General features: G+C 48.4%; 1 protein-coding gene across 1 annotated transcript in view; it reads left to right on the forward strand.

The window, feature by feature from the left end:
• SKAP1 (src kinase associated phosphoprotein 1) overlaps nucleotides 1-16,188 on the forward strand; it is a 227,848-nt gene that overhangs the window by 161,564 nt on the left and 50,096 nt on the right. Inside the window, exons 5-6 of the mRNA XM_077806224.1 lie at nucleotides 11,830-11,910; nucleotides 13,120-13,203. Of these exons, the coding sequence (XP_077662350.1) occupies nucleotides 11,830-11,910; nucleotides 13,120-13,203 (165 nt within the window). The remainder of the gene's footprint in view (nucleotides 1-11,829; nucleotides 11,911-13,119; nucleotides 13,204-16,188) is intronic.

Genomic DNA, 16,188 nt, shown 5'->3' on the forward strand with positions numbered 1-16,188 from the left:
AGAGGCCACGGGGAGGGGGAGGGACCTGGAGGGTTCCCAGCAGCTCCAGTTTCCAGCACACCCTGAGGGAAGGAGGTGATGGCATGCAGAAAACTCCATGCGAGCCTGGGACCCAGCATCAGGCTGTTTCTCCATCTGGATCCCTGAGCTCTAGAAAGGTAGAGGGGGTGAGAGTGTCTGGCCCCCTGGCTGGGCTCGGAGGAGGAGGAGACAACAGAGAAACAGGAACTGGGTTGTCATGGGGGTTTCTTTAATTCTCTACTCCTGGGGAATTTTTGTGCATGTCTGTATTGTCACAGACATACTTGCTGACAGGTATTTTGAAATAAATTACGAAAATAATTGAAACTGGCACGATTATACAGTATGATTTTGACAAATAACATTTGCAGAATTTTAAAATATTGTGCGCAGAATTTTTAATTTTTGGCACAGAATTCCCCCAGGAGTGGATAAGGCAGCTTCCTCACCCCTCCCCAAAGACACACTTTTGAATGTCTGCTCCACCATCCCCTACGTCTGATGGGAGTGGCCATAATTACCATTGACCCGAGTAGGAGCTGCGCTCTCTAATTATCCCAAGGGTTCTGCCTGGTCCCCGCCTCACATCAAATTGGTGTAAATTACTCCCCTTAGCTGCTTATGCCCTTACATGGGTTTTCTCACTCAGTTCACACCCATCCTGCTGCTTTTATGAGTAGCCTGACTGCTCTCTGCTGATGTAACTCCTTGACCTCAGTGGACTTGCTCCTGATTGACGCTGGAGTTCAGAATCAAGCCCCCTGGACCACACGTGAGTAAGTTCTCGCAGGACGCACATGCAATCTGTATAATTGAGTGACTCACCCTCAGACCCCACTGCAAGCGAATGCCAGAGCCAGGATCCGAACTCGGGGGGGATTCCTGACTCCTCAAGCTGTTCTTGTTGCTAAAGGCCACATTACCCCTATAAAGCACAAGGAACCACTTGCTCTGCTGACCAGCGGGATTGTTTGCTTAACTCAGGAACAAGCTGTTGGATCTTGTGCGATGGCTTCTGATCTGTTGCAGGCTTCCAGCCCAGTGGGAGAGGGAGGTTCTGCAGGAAATACAGTCAAACCTCTTAATTCCAGTGGCGTGGTGCAAAAGGGCCCACCAGCATAGAGCCCTGCAGCACAAAGCATGGACTAGAATAAGCCCATTCTCCATTCATTGTTTGGGGTTTTTTTGTTCTGTGCTCCTCTCCAAAAAAGGCAGAAGCTGGTTGTTTGACTTATTTCTATAGTTCATTCTATACACAAATTGAGGTCCCAAGGGACAGCTCTTCTTTATGTGCAACATGACTCTACGGTTACAGGAGAGAAACAGAGTAACAATCAAAACCCTCGGGGAAATCATTTAATATTTCCAGCCTTCTCACATAGGTTCTTGACACTTGGGTCTGCGGAGGGGAAACACTGATTTATGCCGTCAGTCATTAGACAACGTAGAGGTGAGGTCAGGTGCGGGCATTCTTCATCTCTTCTCCGGTGCTCAGAGATCCCTTGGGCAAGGTGGAATCAAAGCCTTTCAAATGGTAGAGGTCATGAGTGACACCGTAAGAGGTAAAAGAGCATAGCCCCTCCTGCCTCCTCCTGTACGGTTGACACCTATATATCTTCATATTGCCATTGTTTCTGCTTGAAAAATTGCATGTCATTTGTTTCACTTTTTCCTACCCTCCTCTGTCCTTAAATCCTCTTGATTTTTCCACCATGATCTATAGGAATAGTTTGTGTCAAGGCTGGCAATTATGTGCTACAGAATTTTTATAGAAATAATGGGCTAAGCCATGAGATAGGCTTTAGCCAACAGGTGTCTGGTCTTTTGTGGCCTGGCAGAGACCCTGTAAATTAAAATCAGGTCTGCAAATTTGGGAATTTTTCTGCGTTGATTTTTTGGTCGCTGATTTTCCTAGCAGAGAAGTGCCAGGGGCTTGGGCTCCGTGTTCCGGTATACAGGGCGGCCTGCGGGAGGACAGAACATAAGGGGAGGTACAGTGCGATCCAGAAACTGGTGAAGTTTGTCAGTTCCCAAAACCCAAGTACATTTCTGCATGACCTTGACTACAGCACAGCTATCTAGATAATTACTTCCGGTACCCTAGCAGCTCCACTCCTTAACATTCCTCTGCTTTCTTCCCGACTCCAGAGTTTCTGTCTGTCCATTCAGAACAAACCATGGGGAAGGTGGAGGAGGAGGGATAATTTGGGCTTGACCAACACAAGGCTAGATTGTGACAGTATCCTGTTACCGTTCAGCGCCCATGTGACTACTGCCGTATGAGCACGCTGCCACAGTAGATCCAGTGGGACCCGCTTATTGGGCGCGTGGTTTAGAATAAGTTCTAGAGATGGGCCCCAAGCTGTGAAGTTGGGACTTGGATCAAACTCCTACAAAAGCCTGGGGCTGTTTGGAGCCATCAAAACTACATGTTTCCAGGGTGAAACTCAAGAGGGCAGAGCATCTCCATGGAGGAACCCTAGCCGTTGAATTTGCTCCTGTTAGGGATCAGGATGAGCCCGAAACCAGCCGCCTACTGAATTCACTGTAAGAACCATCTATATCCTTGGTCCTGTTAGATCCACGAGTGGGTATTTAATGAAGCTAGAGAGCAGCCAAGCAACATTCCTCTGGACAGGAGGAGCCAGTATTGCTCAGCCGCTCTCTGTGTTGGTAACCATTAGCAAGCAAATTTAGGATGTGGAGGATTTGAGTTTTGGTCCCTTAGTAGCTGAATTGACTATTCCTCCTTTATGGACAGGGTACCAAGAGTCTGTGGGTCTGTATCTGCTCTCCTCAGCTGAGCTGGTCCTGATCAGTGCCAGGGCAAAGGAGAGGAGAAATGGTTCCAAAGAGCCCCAAAGCAGGCGTGGGGTAGAGGGTCTGACAGGCAATCGTCAGGGATCAGCCTTTTGTTCTGGGTTTGTACAGCACCTGGCACCATGAGAGTCCTGGTGCTTGACTGGGGGCTGCTGTGTGCTACCACAGTACAAATACTTTCTAATAGATATGGGGTGTGCAGGCGTTATCTGTGTGTATTGAGGGGCCTGATCCTGGGGCAGCTCTGCAGACCGGACGCTGGTAGACCTGAGCCCAGTTCAATCTTAATTGGGAGCAACCCTCCAATAACCAACTCCGATGCGTGCATGACGATGAGATCCTAAAGTCCTGTGGAAGCCAATGGATGTTTTTAACTGAGGAAAGACCTCGGGCTTTGGTCAATAATTAATAACCTTATTATTATTACATGCTTTTCCTTGGAGAGAGGGTACTATACAGGGAACTGCACGTTCCCCTCTGTTCCTTTGAGATGGGGTGAGAGAAAAAATTCAGTAAGGCCTCAGATTTCAGGCTCAGGTTTCAGCGTGGTAGTGGAACCTCAGTGAGGAGCAAATATTTGGCCAAGTGCACCCTGAAGCGAGCTGGTATCCGGTGTAACTTCACAGCTTGCCCATATGTTGTTACTTATACATCAGCCTTTTTGAGTAATGACGTACGGGGCCCAGGTGAGAGTTGGCTTTTGTCAAGCATATATTTCAGTGGCGTTTAAATAAACCCATCGAGCTGCATGTCTCGTGAACTTTTTTCTTCCATCCATCTGCACCGAGCTGCCCGCGAAACGAAATGGATGAGGCCTTCATGCCTTCTTCAGTCCCCGGAAAATGAGCCAGTCCAGTTAACAATAAATGGTGGTCAATTGGAACACACATGACTGGTCTAGTGAAGAAGAAAAGAAAGTTGAGCGTAATGAAGTCCCTGCGTCCGTGTCCCTGTGCGTGGACAGGAAAGGACGGGTGGTTTATAACTGTTTATTGGAGTTAATGGTAATAAATTCCTCACTTGTGAGGCATTAACTTTAATGTTTTCATTCTGTGATGATTTAGGTTTTCCCTTTTCACGTTGTAAATCATGCTGTCCCAGTAGCACGGCAGGTCGAGTGGCTGACATAATGTTATGTTTGGGGGAGAGAAGTAACAGGGGAGTGAGATCTCTCTCTCTCTCTCTCTCTCTATCTCTGTATACAAAAAGAAGACTTGTTAAAAAAAAATGTCCTCATAAACTCCTCGGACGGATGGACAGACGAACAAGCGCACCGGAGCAGAAATGTGCAAAGGAAATGTGCTCAGTTGCAAAGCCGGAGCAAAGGACTGGTTTCCATAGCAACTTCCAAAAGGTACTTGGTGCCGAAGGGTTGGGTTTTTTTGTTTTTTTTTTTCCCACCCTCCCTCTTTGCTGAGTGTGAGCCCTGAGCTAATGAGCTGTGCAAATAGATTGTGAGATTGTGTTTTTTATTTTGCAATTATAGACTTAGTGGCTTGGATGGAAACTTTGGGGCCAAAGGCGCTGCCTCCTTTCTGAATTCCATTTTTGCATTTTGCAAAGTTAGTTTAACTTCAGACTTGCTGGGAAATTTTCCAGGCAGAATAAAAGGCACTGAGAGTCTCCCTACATGCCCCAGGCCTGTACTAGTCCCATCTGAAGTCATGGAAGTCTGTCTGTTCTGTCGTGTTTCGTTGTCAGTCATAGATACCACACGGACACTTTAGGAAAACCTACACTAACTAGCTAGCTCTCTAGACAGAGGTCTGTCTCTGTCTGTCTGTCTTTCCGATCTACCGATATTATGCCAATAACTATGTGGCATCTACAAGAATTTTAAAGTACAACATCATTCCAATAGGACAATCTTCCATTCTTTGATGGGTTTGTAACTTCCTAGGATGACTTCAGTGGGACTGGCGTTTAGTCCTTTATGTCGAAAGTTGTCAAAGGAACACAGAAATTGCCATAAGCCGTCTAGCTTTGGATCCAGGCTTCAGTGTTGACTGGTAGCAAATGCTTTAAAAGAAGATGTATAAAACTCGCACCGTGGCCAGTTCTACTGTCACATCCCCCTGAGGGCCCTTTCTTTCTTGACCTGTCTCCGACTTTGAATGCAAACTTTAGCTGGATTGTTTGTATTCAGACAAAACAGCATTGCAAATTGGGATACCATGCAGTATGTTAGGCTTTTGTACCTTGAAAAGAACGGGACCCAGGTCTGAGCCCTAGGAAATTTCAGTTGATAACTTCCTCCATGTGATTTGCTGCTTTTGAATGTAAACTGCACCTTGGTTATCCGCCAACTTTCAATCCCGGTAGCTATCCTAAGGTAGATGCCTATCCTTTGAACTTGGCTTACTAGCCTCTTATGAAAAGTCTTATTGAAACCCCAGTAAATCACCTCCACAGCCTTTGCTTCATCTACTTGCTTATTAACCTCCTCAAAAAAAAAAAAAGAAAAAAAAAAAAAAGCAATGCAATTAGTCTGGCACAAGATCTACTTCAGATGATGCACGCTGGCGATTGTTTAGTTTCCCATTTTCTGTGAAACAGTTGCTCATTTCATTCCCATTCTTCTATAAATGGTTCTAAGTTTTCAAGGCACTGCAAAATTAGACTAAGGTCCAGAGCTGGGAGACGGAGAGAGAAATATGGCTACAGGAAAATGGGGAGCAAGGAGGAAGAGAGAGACTAAAGAGAAGAATAGGATGAGGAGCAGCAGAATGAGAGAAGAAAGAGAAAACAGGGGACATGAAGCAGATATTTTGATTAAACAAAGGAATGGTGGAGGGCAAGGAAAAGGTGCAAGAGATGAGCTTGGGGGTGCAGAGAACACAGGCCAACATGATGCCATTTTCAACCATGAAGTTTGCAGGAGATTTTTGAGCGCCACTCATTAAACGACGTTCTTTTACTGGTGTAACTCTGTTGACTTCAGTTGACCTACACCAGGTCCAGTGTTGTCTGCTTAACTCTGGCTCTCCAGCTTCTTCATCTTGCGAATGGCTTTGTGAGAAAGACAGCCTTTCGTGGGCCCCCCCTTCCCCCATCATCCTGTTTGCTCCCCTCCTCTCCCCCCACACACCTCTGCTACTTGACTTGCCAGGTGCTCCATTCTGCAGGCCACCAAGGAGGGCTTTATGGACCACCATCCTCCATGGGCCCGTGTCTTAGCAACACGGGGCCTCCTACAGAACCCTCTTGAGTTTGACAGAGATGGTGGTTCAGCAGCTTAAATAAGGGGAGATTCACCATCTTCTTTGGGGGCCCATAAGATGCTGACTGAAAGAGAGAGGGGTTTGATCCTGCACAGTGTCTTACATCAATGGTCCAAAATACTGCAGTGAGGTTCGCGTAAGCTGCCATGCTCGTAGACCCATTTACCACCAAATCCTGTCGTACGTGTGGGCGAAGTTGCTTCCGCAGTCAGTTCCTCGGCGTTAGCCTAACTCCACTCAACAGCAAAACTCCTATTGACTGCAATAGGAGTAGATAGGTCACTGCGGAGCGATTTGGAAAATCCCACCTCTAGGTTTATTGTAATAAGGTTGCTCTCAGTACAGTGTCTAACCAAAGTGAGGGAGCAGGAATGACAAACGCTCAGGAATTGACTGCAATAGCAACATCTCCACGTGTCCTGCCTTTGAACGTGCAGGTAACATGGTAGGGTGAGGGCTGCCGTGTCCTCCAGGCCTGTGTGGCTTTAGCTCCCATGACACCTGGGATGGGATTTCTAGGAGCGGGAGGGGTGCCTGGTGTGAGCACAGCTCCCCATCTCAGATGAAATTAAAATGCACATTTTTAACAGGGAATGTTAATCAATCATTTGGCCAGTTGCCCAAGGAGGGGCTAACTTCTCTATCGCTTAGGGCTTGTCTATTGCAGCTAATGGCAAGCCAGGCGGTGAGTCTACACCGCACCAGCTTGCCGGCCAGTAACTTGCCATGTGGCCACTGCTACAGTGCAACAAACATCCCAGAGTGCGGCTTAGCGTACTAGTAGCTGGTTTCGGGACTCTCTTTGCACGGTAGCTGTGTCCCCATGGCAAGTAACTGCCCGGCAACCTGGTGCGCTGTAGAGTCACAGGCTGGCTTGCCACGCTTCAATTGGCTGCAATAGACAAGCCCTAAATGATAGAGAAGTTAGCCCCTCCTTTGGCAACTGGCCAAATGATTGATTAACATTCCCTGTTAAAAATGTGCATTTTAATTTCATCCGAGATGGGGAGCTGCGCTCACACCAGCGCACGGTCTCGCTCTTTCCCCTCTAGACAAGGCCTTAGTCTTTAAATCGAGGCTCTGGTTGACCGGTCAAGTTGTTTGGCCTCGAGGCAGGAATTACTGGGTGAAATTCTCTGACCCGGAGCGTCAGACTAGATATATTGTATTGGTCCTTCCCGGCCTTCCTATCTGAGCTGCTTGGTGTAGCATGTGTCCCTGGCTAGTTTGTGACTAGCCCCTTAGGGTTTGTTTTTCTAGCTCATGAGAATGAACTGGGGGCTTTAAAAAGTTATGCAAAAGGTGAAAAGAAAAGAAAAAAGCCCAGTGATTTTCTTTTCAGGATAATTTAGCCATCTGCTGCCAGCTTGTTCTGTAAAGACCCCACCCCTCAGCACTGGTGCCCTGTGCAAGCCAAGCCATGTGGCCTCTTGTGTTCTGATCCCCATGGCCTGGTGTTACCAGCTGACTGTCCCTGATTCTCTCTTCTCATTGAGTGAGAACACACCTGGTGAAACAGGCCGTGACTCCTGTAGGCTCCAACGTCTCTGCTTTCTTGGATACACAACGCCTGCTGGGGAGGGCTCTCCCGGGGCAGCCCAAGTCCACAGCTGTCTCTGAGAGTCACGGAGGTCCCGAGAGATAGAATCCTGCTCAGCACTTGTGTGGCAGACTTGGCTGTGGGTGCTCGAGGCGAGTCTGGAGGGAGAAAACGCTCTGCCTCACAGCTTCTGCCTTCTCTGTGTCTCCCCCGATAGGGCAGTAGGTGCAGAACTGCCATGTCCTCTGCAGTAACATGCCTCCCGCAGATTTCATCTTTATGGCTCCGGGTGTGTTACGAGGGCTGTATCTGGGAGGTTCTGACAGTGATGTTTGTCTTGTGTGCTGCAGTCATAAGGGTGCTTAGCCTTTAATGTTTCCAAGGTCTCGTGTGTGTGTGTTTAAACTAAGCAGTCACATAGCATTTACAAAGGAGGGTAAGTTTCATGACTCATATTTTACTGATGGGGAAACTGAGTCACAGAAAGGCAGTGTGACTTGCCCAAAGAGAGGCATCATTATTTATTAGTTGTATTGTGGTCGTGTCTAGGAGCCCCAGGCATGAACCAGGTCCCCACTGTGCTAGGCGCTGTACACACACACACACACACCAAGAACATGGTTCCTGTCCCAAAGAGCTTACAATCTAAGACAAGAGACAACAGGTGGATGCAGAGAGACGGGTGGAGCAGGACACAGTGCTGATACAGTGAACTCAGTGACGGAGCTGGGTTACTTATGGATGATCCTGGCTCCCAGCCCCATGCTCCGTCTCCTAGGCCATACTGCCTTGTTTTTTCCCCCCTTCTTGGGGGTGTTTGAATGGACCCTTTATAGCTTCCCAGAATCCTCCTTGACTCAGGAGACCTTAGCAAAAGACAGTGCAGGTTCTGCTCGCCCGTGAAGGACAAGTGCATGGAGCAGGAGCGGACGGGAAAGATCTGTAGCTTGCAGATGGCCCCTGGAGCATGCATGCAACCCTTCTCTGCAGCCTTGTTTCTTGGGGTGGGGGGGACACTGAGGGAAGCTCCATGCTGATAATGTACTGAAAGTAAATGAAATTAAATAAGCAAACCAGCGCTCGCTGCTCCTGCCTTTCCCCCTGGGTAATTCAATTCCAACACTCGTACTGATGGGATCTCACAGGGGCTGCCTGCGTCACCCCGCTGGGGCCTGGAATCTTAACGTCTAAATAAAAGTTTCACTCGAGCATTTTTTATGCGCCTGCCAGCGGGATCAGTGAGCTGGCATCGGGCACGCTAATGTAATATTCATACTTGCGGGTTCCCCCTGTGTACCAGGCAGTGTCAGCCCATTTTCATAATTATAAATGTCCCATAAAATGACATTTAGATTTGCATTAACGAAAGGGGCCTGGATTCCGATTTAAAAAAAACAAAACAAAATGCTTACTGTACCTTTTTTTTTTCTTTTTCCCCCCCTACAGTCGGAAGTTCAGCATCTCAAAGCACGTGGTGTGTCTGTGACAAAGGTTCTGCTCCCTGTGTGAGTGGGCGGCAGCAATGCCAGGCAGGTGGCCTCTGCACCAGGGTTCTCGGCGACCCCGGTCTCTCGGAAGGCCCTGGATTCTGATCCGAACTGCTCAGCCGGCCCCTATGTCAATAATGGGGCCTTCTACAGCAAAACCCCATGTCCCGCTTTAGGAATGCAGGAATTGCTGTAGTGGGTCAGACCAGTCCAGGGCCCTGCGACTGGCAGTGCTTGATACCATCTGCTTCAGAGGAAGGTGCCAAATTTCCACCGGACACCAAATAGTTACCGGTCCAGTTATGCCCTGAAGCTTGAGGCCTTATATCCCTTCCAAACAGATGTCCCGTCTTGGTTTTGAATCCTGCTGTGCTCTTGGCCTCAGCAGTATCTTGCTGCAGTGAGTTCCATGGGTTAACGCAGGAAAAGCATTTGCTTGAATCTGGTTTTAATTTGCTGCCTTTCTGTTTCATGGGGAAAGGCCAGGCCGACTGAATAGGGGTGAAATCACCCCTGGCCAGAGGGCCAACATGGGGCCGATGCACCACTCAAGCCTTCAAACTAGAATTTAAGTGATGGGCCTCTCCCCAGAGGTGAGTTTCACCCTAGGCGCCAGATCCTCACCTGGTGTAAATTGACCTCAGTGGCGTGATGGATCTGCCCCTGTGGATGGCTCCGATTCCCAGGTAATAACAAGCACAGAGGGGGGTGCCCACGTAGGGGGGATGTTTGTACAAAACCAGACTTTGTGCCTTTGGTGCCGCTCTCGTGTCTGGCGTTCGCGCCGAGAGCCGTGGGCGGGGATTTATAGCAGCCCCAGAGTTTGCAAACTATAAAACACGAAAATGAAAAGAGTCGGCAAAGGAGGGAGCTGACACGAGGGATGGATTGAGCCGGGAGAGAGACACGCTAAGAAAACAGGAGCAACCCTTCTGGTCTGGGATTCTGGGAAGTTACTCATACTTAAAAGGCTGCCAAGCTCAGGCACTGGAGAGATGATTAGTGGCGTTCAGTGAGTCATTTCTTATTGTGTTTCAGCACAAATTATTAAGACACAAGGCGGCAGGGCGGGCCGCTCTCAGCGGCAGGCCCTGGGCTGTGGAATTCCAGGCTGGATTTTGGGGATGAGGTGCAATCCAGTCAGTTACACAATGCACTGCAAGGCACAGCCTCCCCTCCCTAAGTCTTGCAACCCGCGAGGGGTTTGGCCTGGATGCCAGAGTCGCCGGATGAGGGTCTCCGGCCCGAGATATGCAGGAGGTTAATCTAGATGATCGCGATTGTCCCTTCTGGCCTCAAAGTCTGGGAATAACAAGCCTGATCCTGCCAGGTGGCAAAAGCCTCCTACAACTTGCTGACACCCCCGGAGCTCTCACTGGGGGCCGGGGGCTTAGCCCCCAGAATCAGCCTTAGCCTTTTGGGGTGGAGGAAAAGGATCCTGAGCTGCTGAAGCCTGCTGTGGGGGGGGCACTGACCCCCACAGCTGTGAGCTGTGGCCCATGACTAGCTGCTCACAGACGATCCATTCTAGCCAAGACCACCTGTGCATGGAAGAGGACTGTAAGGGGAGCTCATGACTGAGAGTCACCCCAATATTTCCAGATCTCCCAGGCAGGTGGAGCATGCAGCTACAGGATTCATGGACCCCAAGTGCCATCTCTGTCCGCACAGCGTGAGGCCGGACCCAGGGTGACCTCAGCGTGGCTAGTGGGCCTGATCCTCCTCTCGCCAGGGCCTAGCCCAGAGCCTGATGGAAGGACTCCTGCTGACTCCGGTGGGCTTTGGATCAGGCCCTAAATGAGTGACGTCCCCGTAGTCAAAGCGGACTTTTCACTGGTGCCCGACCCCTTGTGCAGACGCTGACGCCAGGGCAAAGGAGCTGCGCAAAGTGCAGTGCAGAGAGGGCTCGTTGGTGCGAAAGCAAGAGGACCCAAAAGAGAGCACCCTGCTTAAGATAGCAATGGCGATGACGGGAAAGGTGCCATCTGGGATCCTGCCGGAGAGGCTCAGGACTTTAATTTGTGTGGGGGTGCTTTGAAACGACCGGGTCGGGCACGATAAAAGCGCATGAGATGGAAGGAGCTGAGCGGCAAACCTAACACCCGAGGGGGAGGGGGGGGTTGCGTGAATCGTAGGCGTGGCTATCGATACAGGTGTACGGGGCTAGCCGTGGGTGTTCTGCAGTATGTTGCTATGTCAGAATGAGCTGGTGTGTCTTCAGCGGCTCCTGGAGTCCTGCAATATTCTCCCTTCGCGCTTCCTTTGTTTTCTACCTGTAAAATTCCCCTTGCAGACTTGATGGTGTTCTGTGCGTTACCATGTTGCTCCTGCTTTCTGCCCCCGTCCCTCTGCCTCCCTCATGCACGGTGACATTAAAAAGCCCAAGTGGTGGCAGATGGATGGACATCTCAATAACCTCAATAAAGTTTGGTCTAACAAGGTTCGTTATGAGCCTAGTTCTCAGAGCCGCCTCCTACGGATAAAAGCTGATGTCAATGCTGGGATGCCTCATAGTTTGGAAAAGATCTGTTGACCCTTCTAGCGGGCTGGAGTATCCGATTTGGGTGTGACGCGTACGGAAGGGTTCAGAGAGGTCATGCATGTGTATGCGTGCACATTGGTTGCATACATGTTTGGCCATGCACTGTGTGTCTACGGTCATGCCTGGTCGAGGCGGAGCGCAGTCCGCAGATGGGAAATCTTTTGTGTATTTCACAAGACTTTGCTTTGATCTCTTTAGGATCAGAGGACAGCATACAGAAACCTGCCCAAGGTCTGGGGACTGTTTTGAAGCAAGGCTACTTGGAGAAGAGGTCCAGAGGTAACAGTCAAATAAACCGGTTTAAGGTGACCTACAAAGCAGGGTGGGTGGGTTTATGCCCCTTTATTTATGCCTCTTGATGATGATATATAAATAAGTCTGAGAGTGGGTGGTGGTTGTGGTTGAGGGGGTGAAAAAGGTTTATTTGCTGCTTGTCTTTTACTTTGCAAATTCAAATCTTGTCTCTGTGGATGACTGGAGAACTGAATAGGTTCATGACAGCAGGGATACCAAGATGACACCTGGTAAACCGAAAGGGAAAGACTTTTTAGTCAGGTGATTTAAAATACCATGGGTGGGATTTTGAAAAGCATCCAAGTGATTTAGGGACTCAAGTCCAATTGAAAGTCAATGGACTTGTGCACCTAAATCACTTGGGCATTTCTGAAAAGCCCAGCCATTACTCCCTGTTAATACCTACTGTATTTAACTAAAGCACGTGGGAGGAAAGCTCTCTTCGTTAAAGATTCAACACCACTTAAGAGCCGGGAGAAGTCTCCACCATAGTGTGAGTCATCCAAGGAGCTCTCCAACAAAAATAAGATTTGAACTCTTAATTATTCTCAAGGTGAAGAACAAGCAGGAAAAAAAATCTTTTCTGCAGGGTGGGGTGTGTGGAATCTCTCAGGTTTTGTTTATGCATCAGAAGTAACAAAGGGTGCAACTTTTGCAGGTCGTCATTCTTCCCAAAGAGCAAAACCCAGAAATGGGATTAAACATTGAGGCCTTGTCCTCACAAGGAAAAAAGGTGAATTCTTCACTCAGGTTAGATCCCGCGGAGCGAAAACTTAGGGAAGATGAGGCATTTGTAGCTTTCACATACATCAGCAGGTCGAGGAACAGATGGTGCGGGAGGCTAAGGTTTGCTTTGCCTTGCTAATCCCTGTGAAAGCTACAAAGTGCCTGTCTTCACTAGGCTTTTACCTCATGTTAGTTACCATGTGTAGCAAAACTGGGTTAAGAACACACCTTTTTTCCTAGTGAAGAAATGCCCGCGGGGGTCAAAGGCGTGGGGCAGAGTCTTGGGCCATCAGCACCATATCTAGTGCTTAGTTCTGAGAGTTGATTCCAGCCCGACTGATGCTATGGGGAAACCTGTGGGATTATGCAGGGACGGAGGGTTTATACTGACTAGAAATACACAAAAGAGATCATGAGACCTTTTCCGCAGTGCCCTTAACTCCCGCTTTGTTTCCCATTTCCCCACAGAGCATGGTTTCTTTGGCTCAGAGTGGCAGAAACGATGGTGCGTCCTCAGCAAAAGGACCTTTCTGTACTATGCAAATGAAAAAAGTAAGCGGCAAAGCACCTGCCTTGTGTTCTCCAAGGGGCGGGGAGCTCAAGTGGGCTGGGACGAGACGGGGCAAGCCCTTGTTTAACGCTAATGCCTCCTGGGGAGATAGTTCCAGAGCATTCTCTCTTGAAGTCCCTGGGACTTCAGGGGATAAATTTGGCCCCAGCGAATTGGATTCATTCCTTAGTTTACTCTGTTGAATCCTGTCATTTTCTGTTATTTGTGTTACAATATTGCCTAGAGGTTCTATTACGCTAGGTGCTGGCTGGCTTATGCCTTGCAGGAAGGTTGCTATCCCTTGTTTTTCATCCCCTCTTATGTAGCTATGAATGTTCTCATTAGCCATACAAATCATTAATCTTTGGAGGAAGGTTTAACCCTGCTAAGCTCTTAGCCTCAGTGATGTCTTGTGGCAGCGAGTTCCACAGGTTAATGATTACGCCTATGCACCAATTTCCTCCTCTTCGTTTTGCCCCAGAACAAGGTGTCGGCTGCCATTTTCAAAGGTGCCTAAGAGATTTGGATGCTCAGTTCTTCTTACGATTCATAGCTCAGTCCTGGTTTCCTTAAGAGTCTATTGCTTCCTGCTGTCTGTTGGTTTCGCACCTGAAGCTCCTGCTTCTCATTTCACATGGCTGGTAAATAATTATGATGTGCCAGAGGGTGACTGATGCCAGATGAGGCATCAGCGCCGGCACTTTTAGAAAGATCTTGGCTTTGTTTTATTTCAATATACTTATTGGTAAAGAACAAGAGAAGAGAAACACAGGACTGGAACTGTGTAAATAAAATGCTGAACCGAGTTTTCCATTAGGCATCACCTGGGCTTTAACTCCCCAAGTGACTGTATATAATCCATGTGTCAGTGTATATAAATATTTTGCAGTTATGCTCCATCAGATACATATAAACACACAGCTAATACCTCCAGCTGAGTTCGGCACGGCTAGATATATGGGCTTCGTTATACACTTCCGCCCATCCAGAAACCCTGCATGCTAACAGCTTTAACACACGCGCAAACGTGCATCATATTCTTCGTTTTATGACGACTATTCCCCTGTTAGGACAAAATGAAAATTCGCTGACTCTCACTGACAGCGATGGTTTTGCCCTTCTCTAGCACCCTTCTTCTGAGGATCTCAGAGCACGGTAACAAGATTAAGCTTTGCAACCCCCATCACCCAAGGGGGTCGATCTTTTTTTTTTAAAGTGACATTATTAAAGGCACAAGACTAAACTATTCCAATGCATAGGAAAGATAAGAAGTAGGGTAAGAGGCTGCCCTGGCCTAACCAGATCTTCAGTGACTTGAAACTCAGAAAAGAATCCTACGACAAGTGGAAAAGAGGTCAGATTCCAAAGGATGAATATAAAAAACCAACATGTAGGGACAAAACTAGATAGGCCAAGGCACAAAATGAGATTAAACTAGCTAGCGACATAAAGGAGAAACATTTTACAGTAAGAAACAAGAGGAAGACCAATCACAGGGTCGACCCTATAGTCAGTGAGGGGGGAAAGACAATAACAGAAAATGCAGCAATGGCCGACGTGTTAAAGGCCGTTTTTGTTTCAGTTTTCACCAAAAAAGTTAGCAGTGATTGGCAACTAACATAGCCATCAGTGCCGACGTCCTCTCTACCCAGGGGGTGCTTGACCCCTCCCCCCTTCACCCCTTCCTCCAAGCCCCTGCTCCGCCTCTTCCCACCCCCACTCCACCCCCGGGCCCCACCCCTGCTCCACCCCTTTCCCCAAGCCCCTGCCCTGCCTCTTTCTGGCCCTGCCCCCACTCCACCCCTTCCCCCAAGGCCCCACCCCCACCTGCCTCATCCTGCCCCCCCCGAGTGCACCCCATCCATGCTCCTCCCTCTCCTTCCCAGCACCACCTGCACCCCGCGGAACAGCGCTGGGAAGGGTGGGGGAAGAATTGATCACTGGGGCCGCCGGCTGGTGGGAGGCTCTGGGGGGAGAGGGGGGAACTTGGCTGCCGGTGGATGCTAAGCACCTGCTAATTTTTTTCCATGGGTGCTCCAGCCCTGGCGCCTATGAACATCCATGTCAGTGGGGAGGATCTGAGGCTAAAACAGGAAAATAAACACTTTAAGAATTACTTAAACAAGTGAGATGTCTTCAAGTCAGCAGGGCCTGATGAAATATATCCCAGACTACTTAAGGATCTGGCTGAAGAGATCTCTGAACCATTAGCTATTATCTTTGAGGATTCATGGGGAGGATGGGAAAGATTCCAGAGGACAGGAAAGGGGCAAATATAGCACCTATCTATAAAAAGGGGGATAAGGACAACCCAGGGTATTGTAGACCAGTCAGCTTCACTTTGGTACCCGGAAAGATAATGGAGCATATAATCAAACAATCCATTTGTAAACACCTAGAAGAAAATACAGTGATAAGTAACAGCATGGATTTGTCAAGAACAAATCATGTCAAACGAACCTAATATCCTTCTTTTGACAGGGTAACAAGACTTGTGGATAGGTAGGGAAGCAGTAGATAGATTACATCTCAGTGGTAGTAAGGCTGTTGATTTTGCCTCACGTGACCTTCTCCTAAACAAACTAGAGAAATACAGCCTAGGTGAATCTATTATATGGTGGGTGCACAGCTGGTTGGAAAAGTGACCTCAGAGAGTAGTTCTCAATGGTTCACAATCAAACTGGAAGGGCGTCTCGAGTAGGGTCCCGCGGGGATCGGTCCTGGTTTGGTTCTATTCAATATCTTCAGAAATAATTTGGATAATGCCAAAGACAGTACATTTGTCGAGTTTGCAGATGATACCAAACTGGGCGGGGTTGCAAGCACTTTGGAGGACGGGATTAGAGTTCAAAATAATCTTGACAAACCGGAAAAATGATCTGAAATAAATAGGATGAAATTCAGTAAGGACAAATGCAAAGTACTCCACTTAGGAAGGAACAATCAGTTGCACAAATACAAATACAATGCAATACAAATACAGAATG

Source organism: Eretmochelys imbricata, chromosome 27 (genome assembly GCF_965152235.1).
Source record: "Eretmochelys imbricata isolate rEreImb1 chromosome 27, rEreImb1.hap1, whole genome shotgun sequence".
In the NCBI taxonomy this organism is placed as follows: domain Eukaryota; kingdom Metazoa; phylum Chordata; order Testudines; family Cheloniidae; genus Eretmochelys; species Eretmochelys imbricata.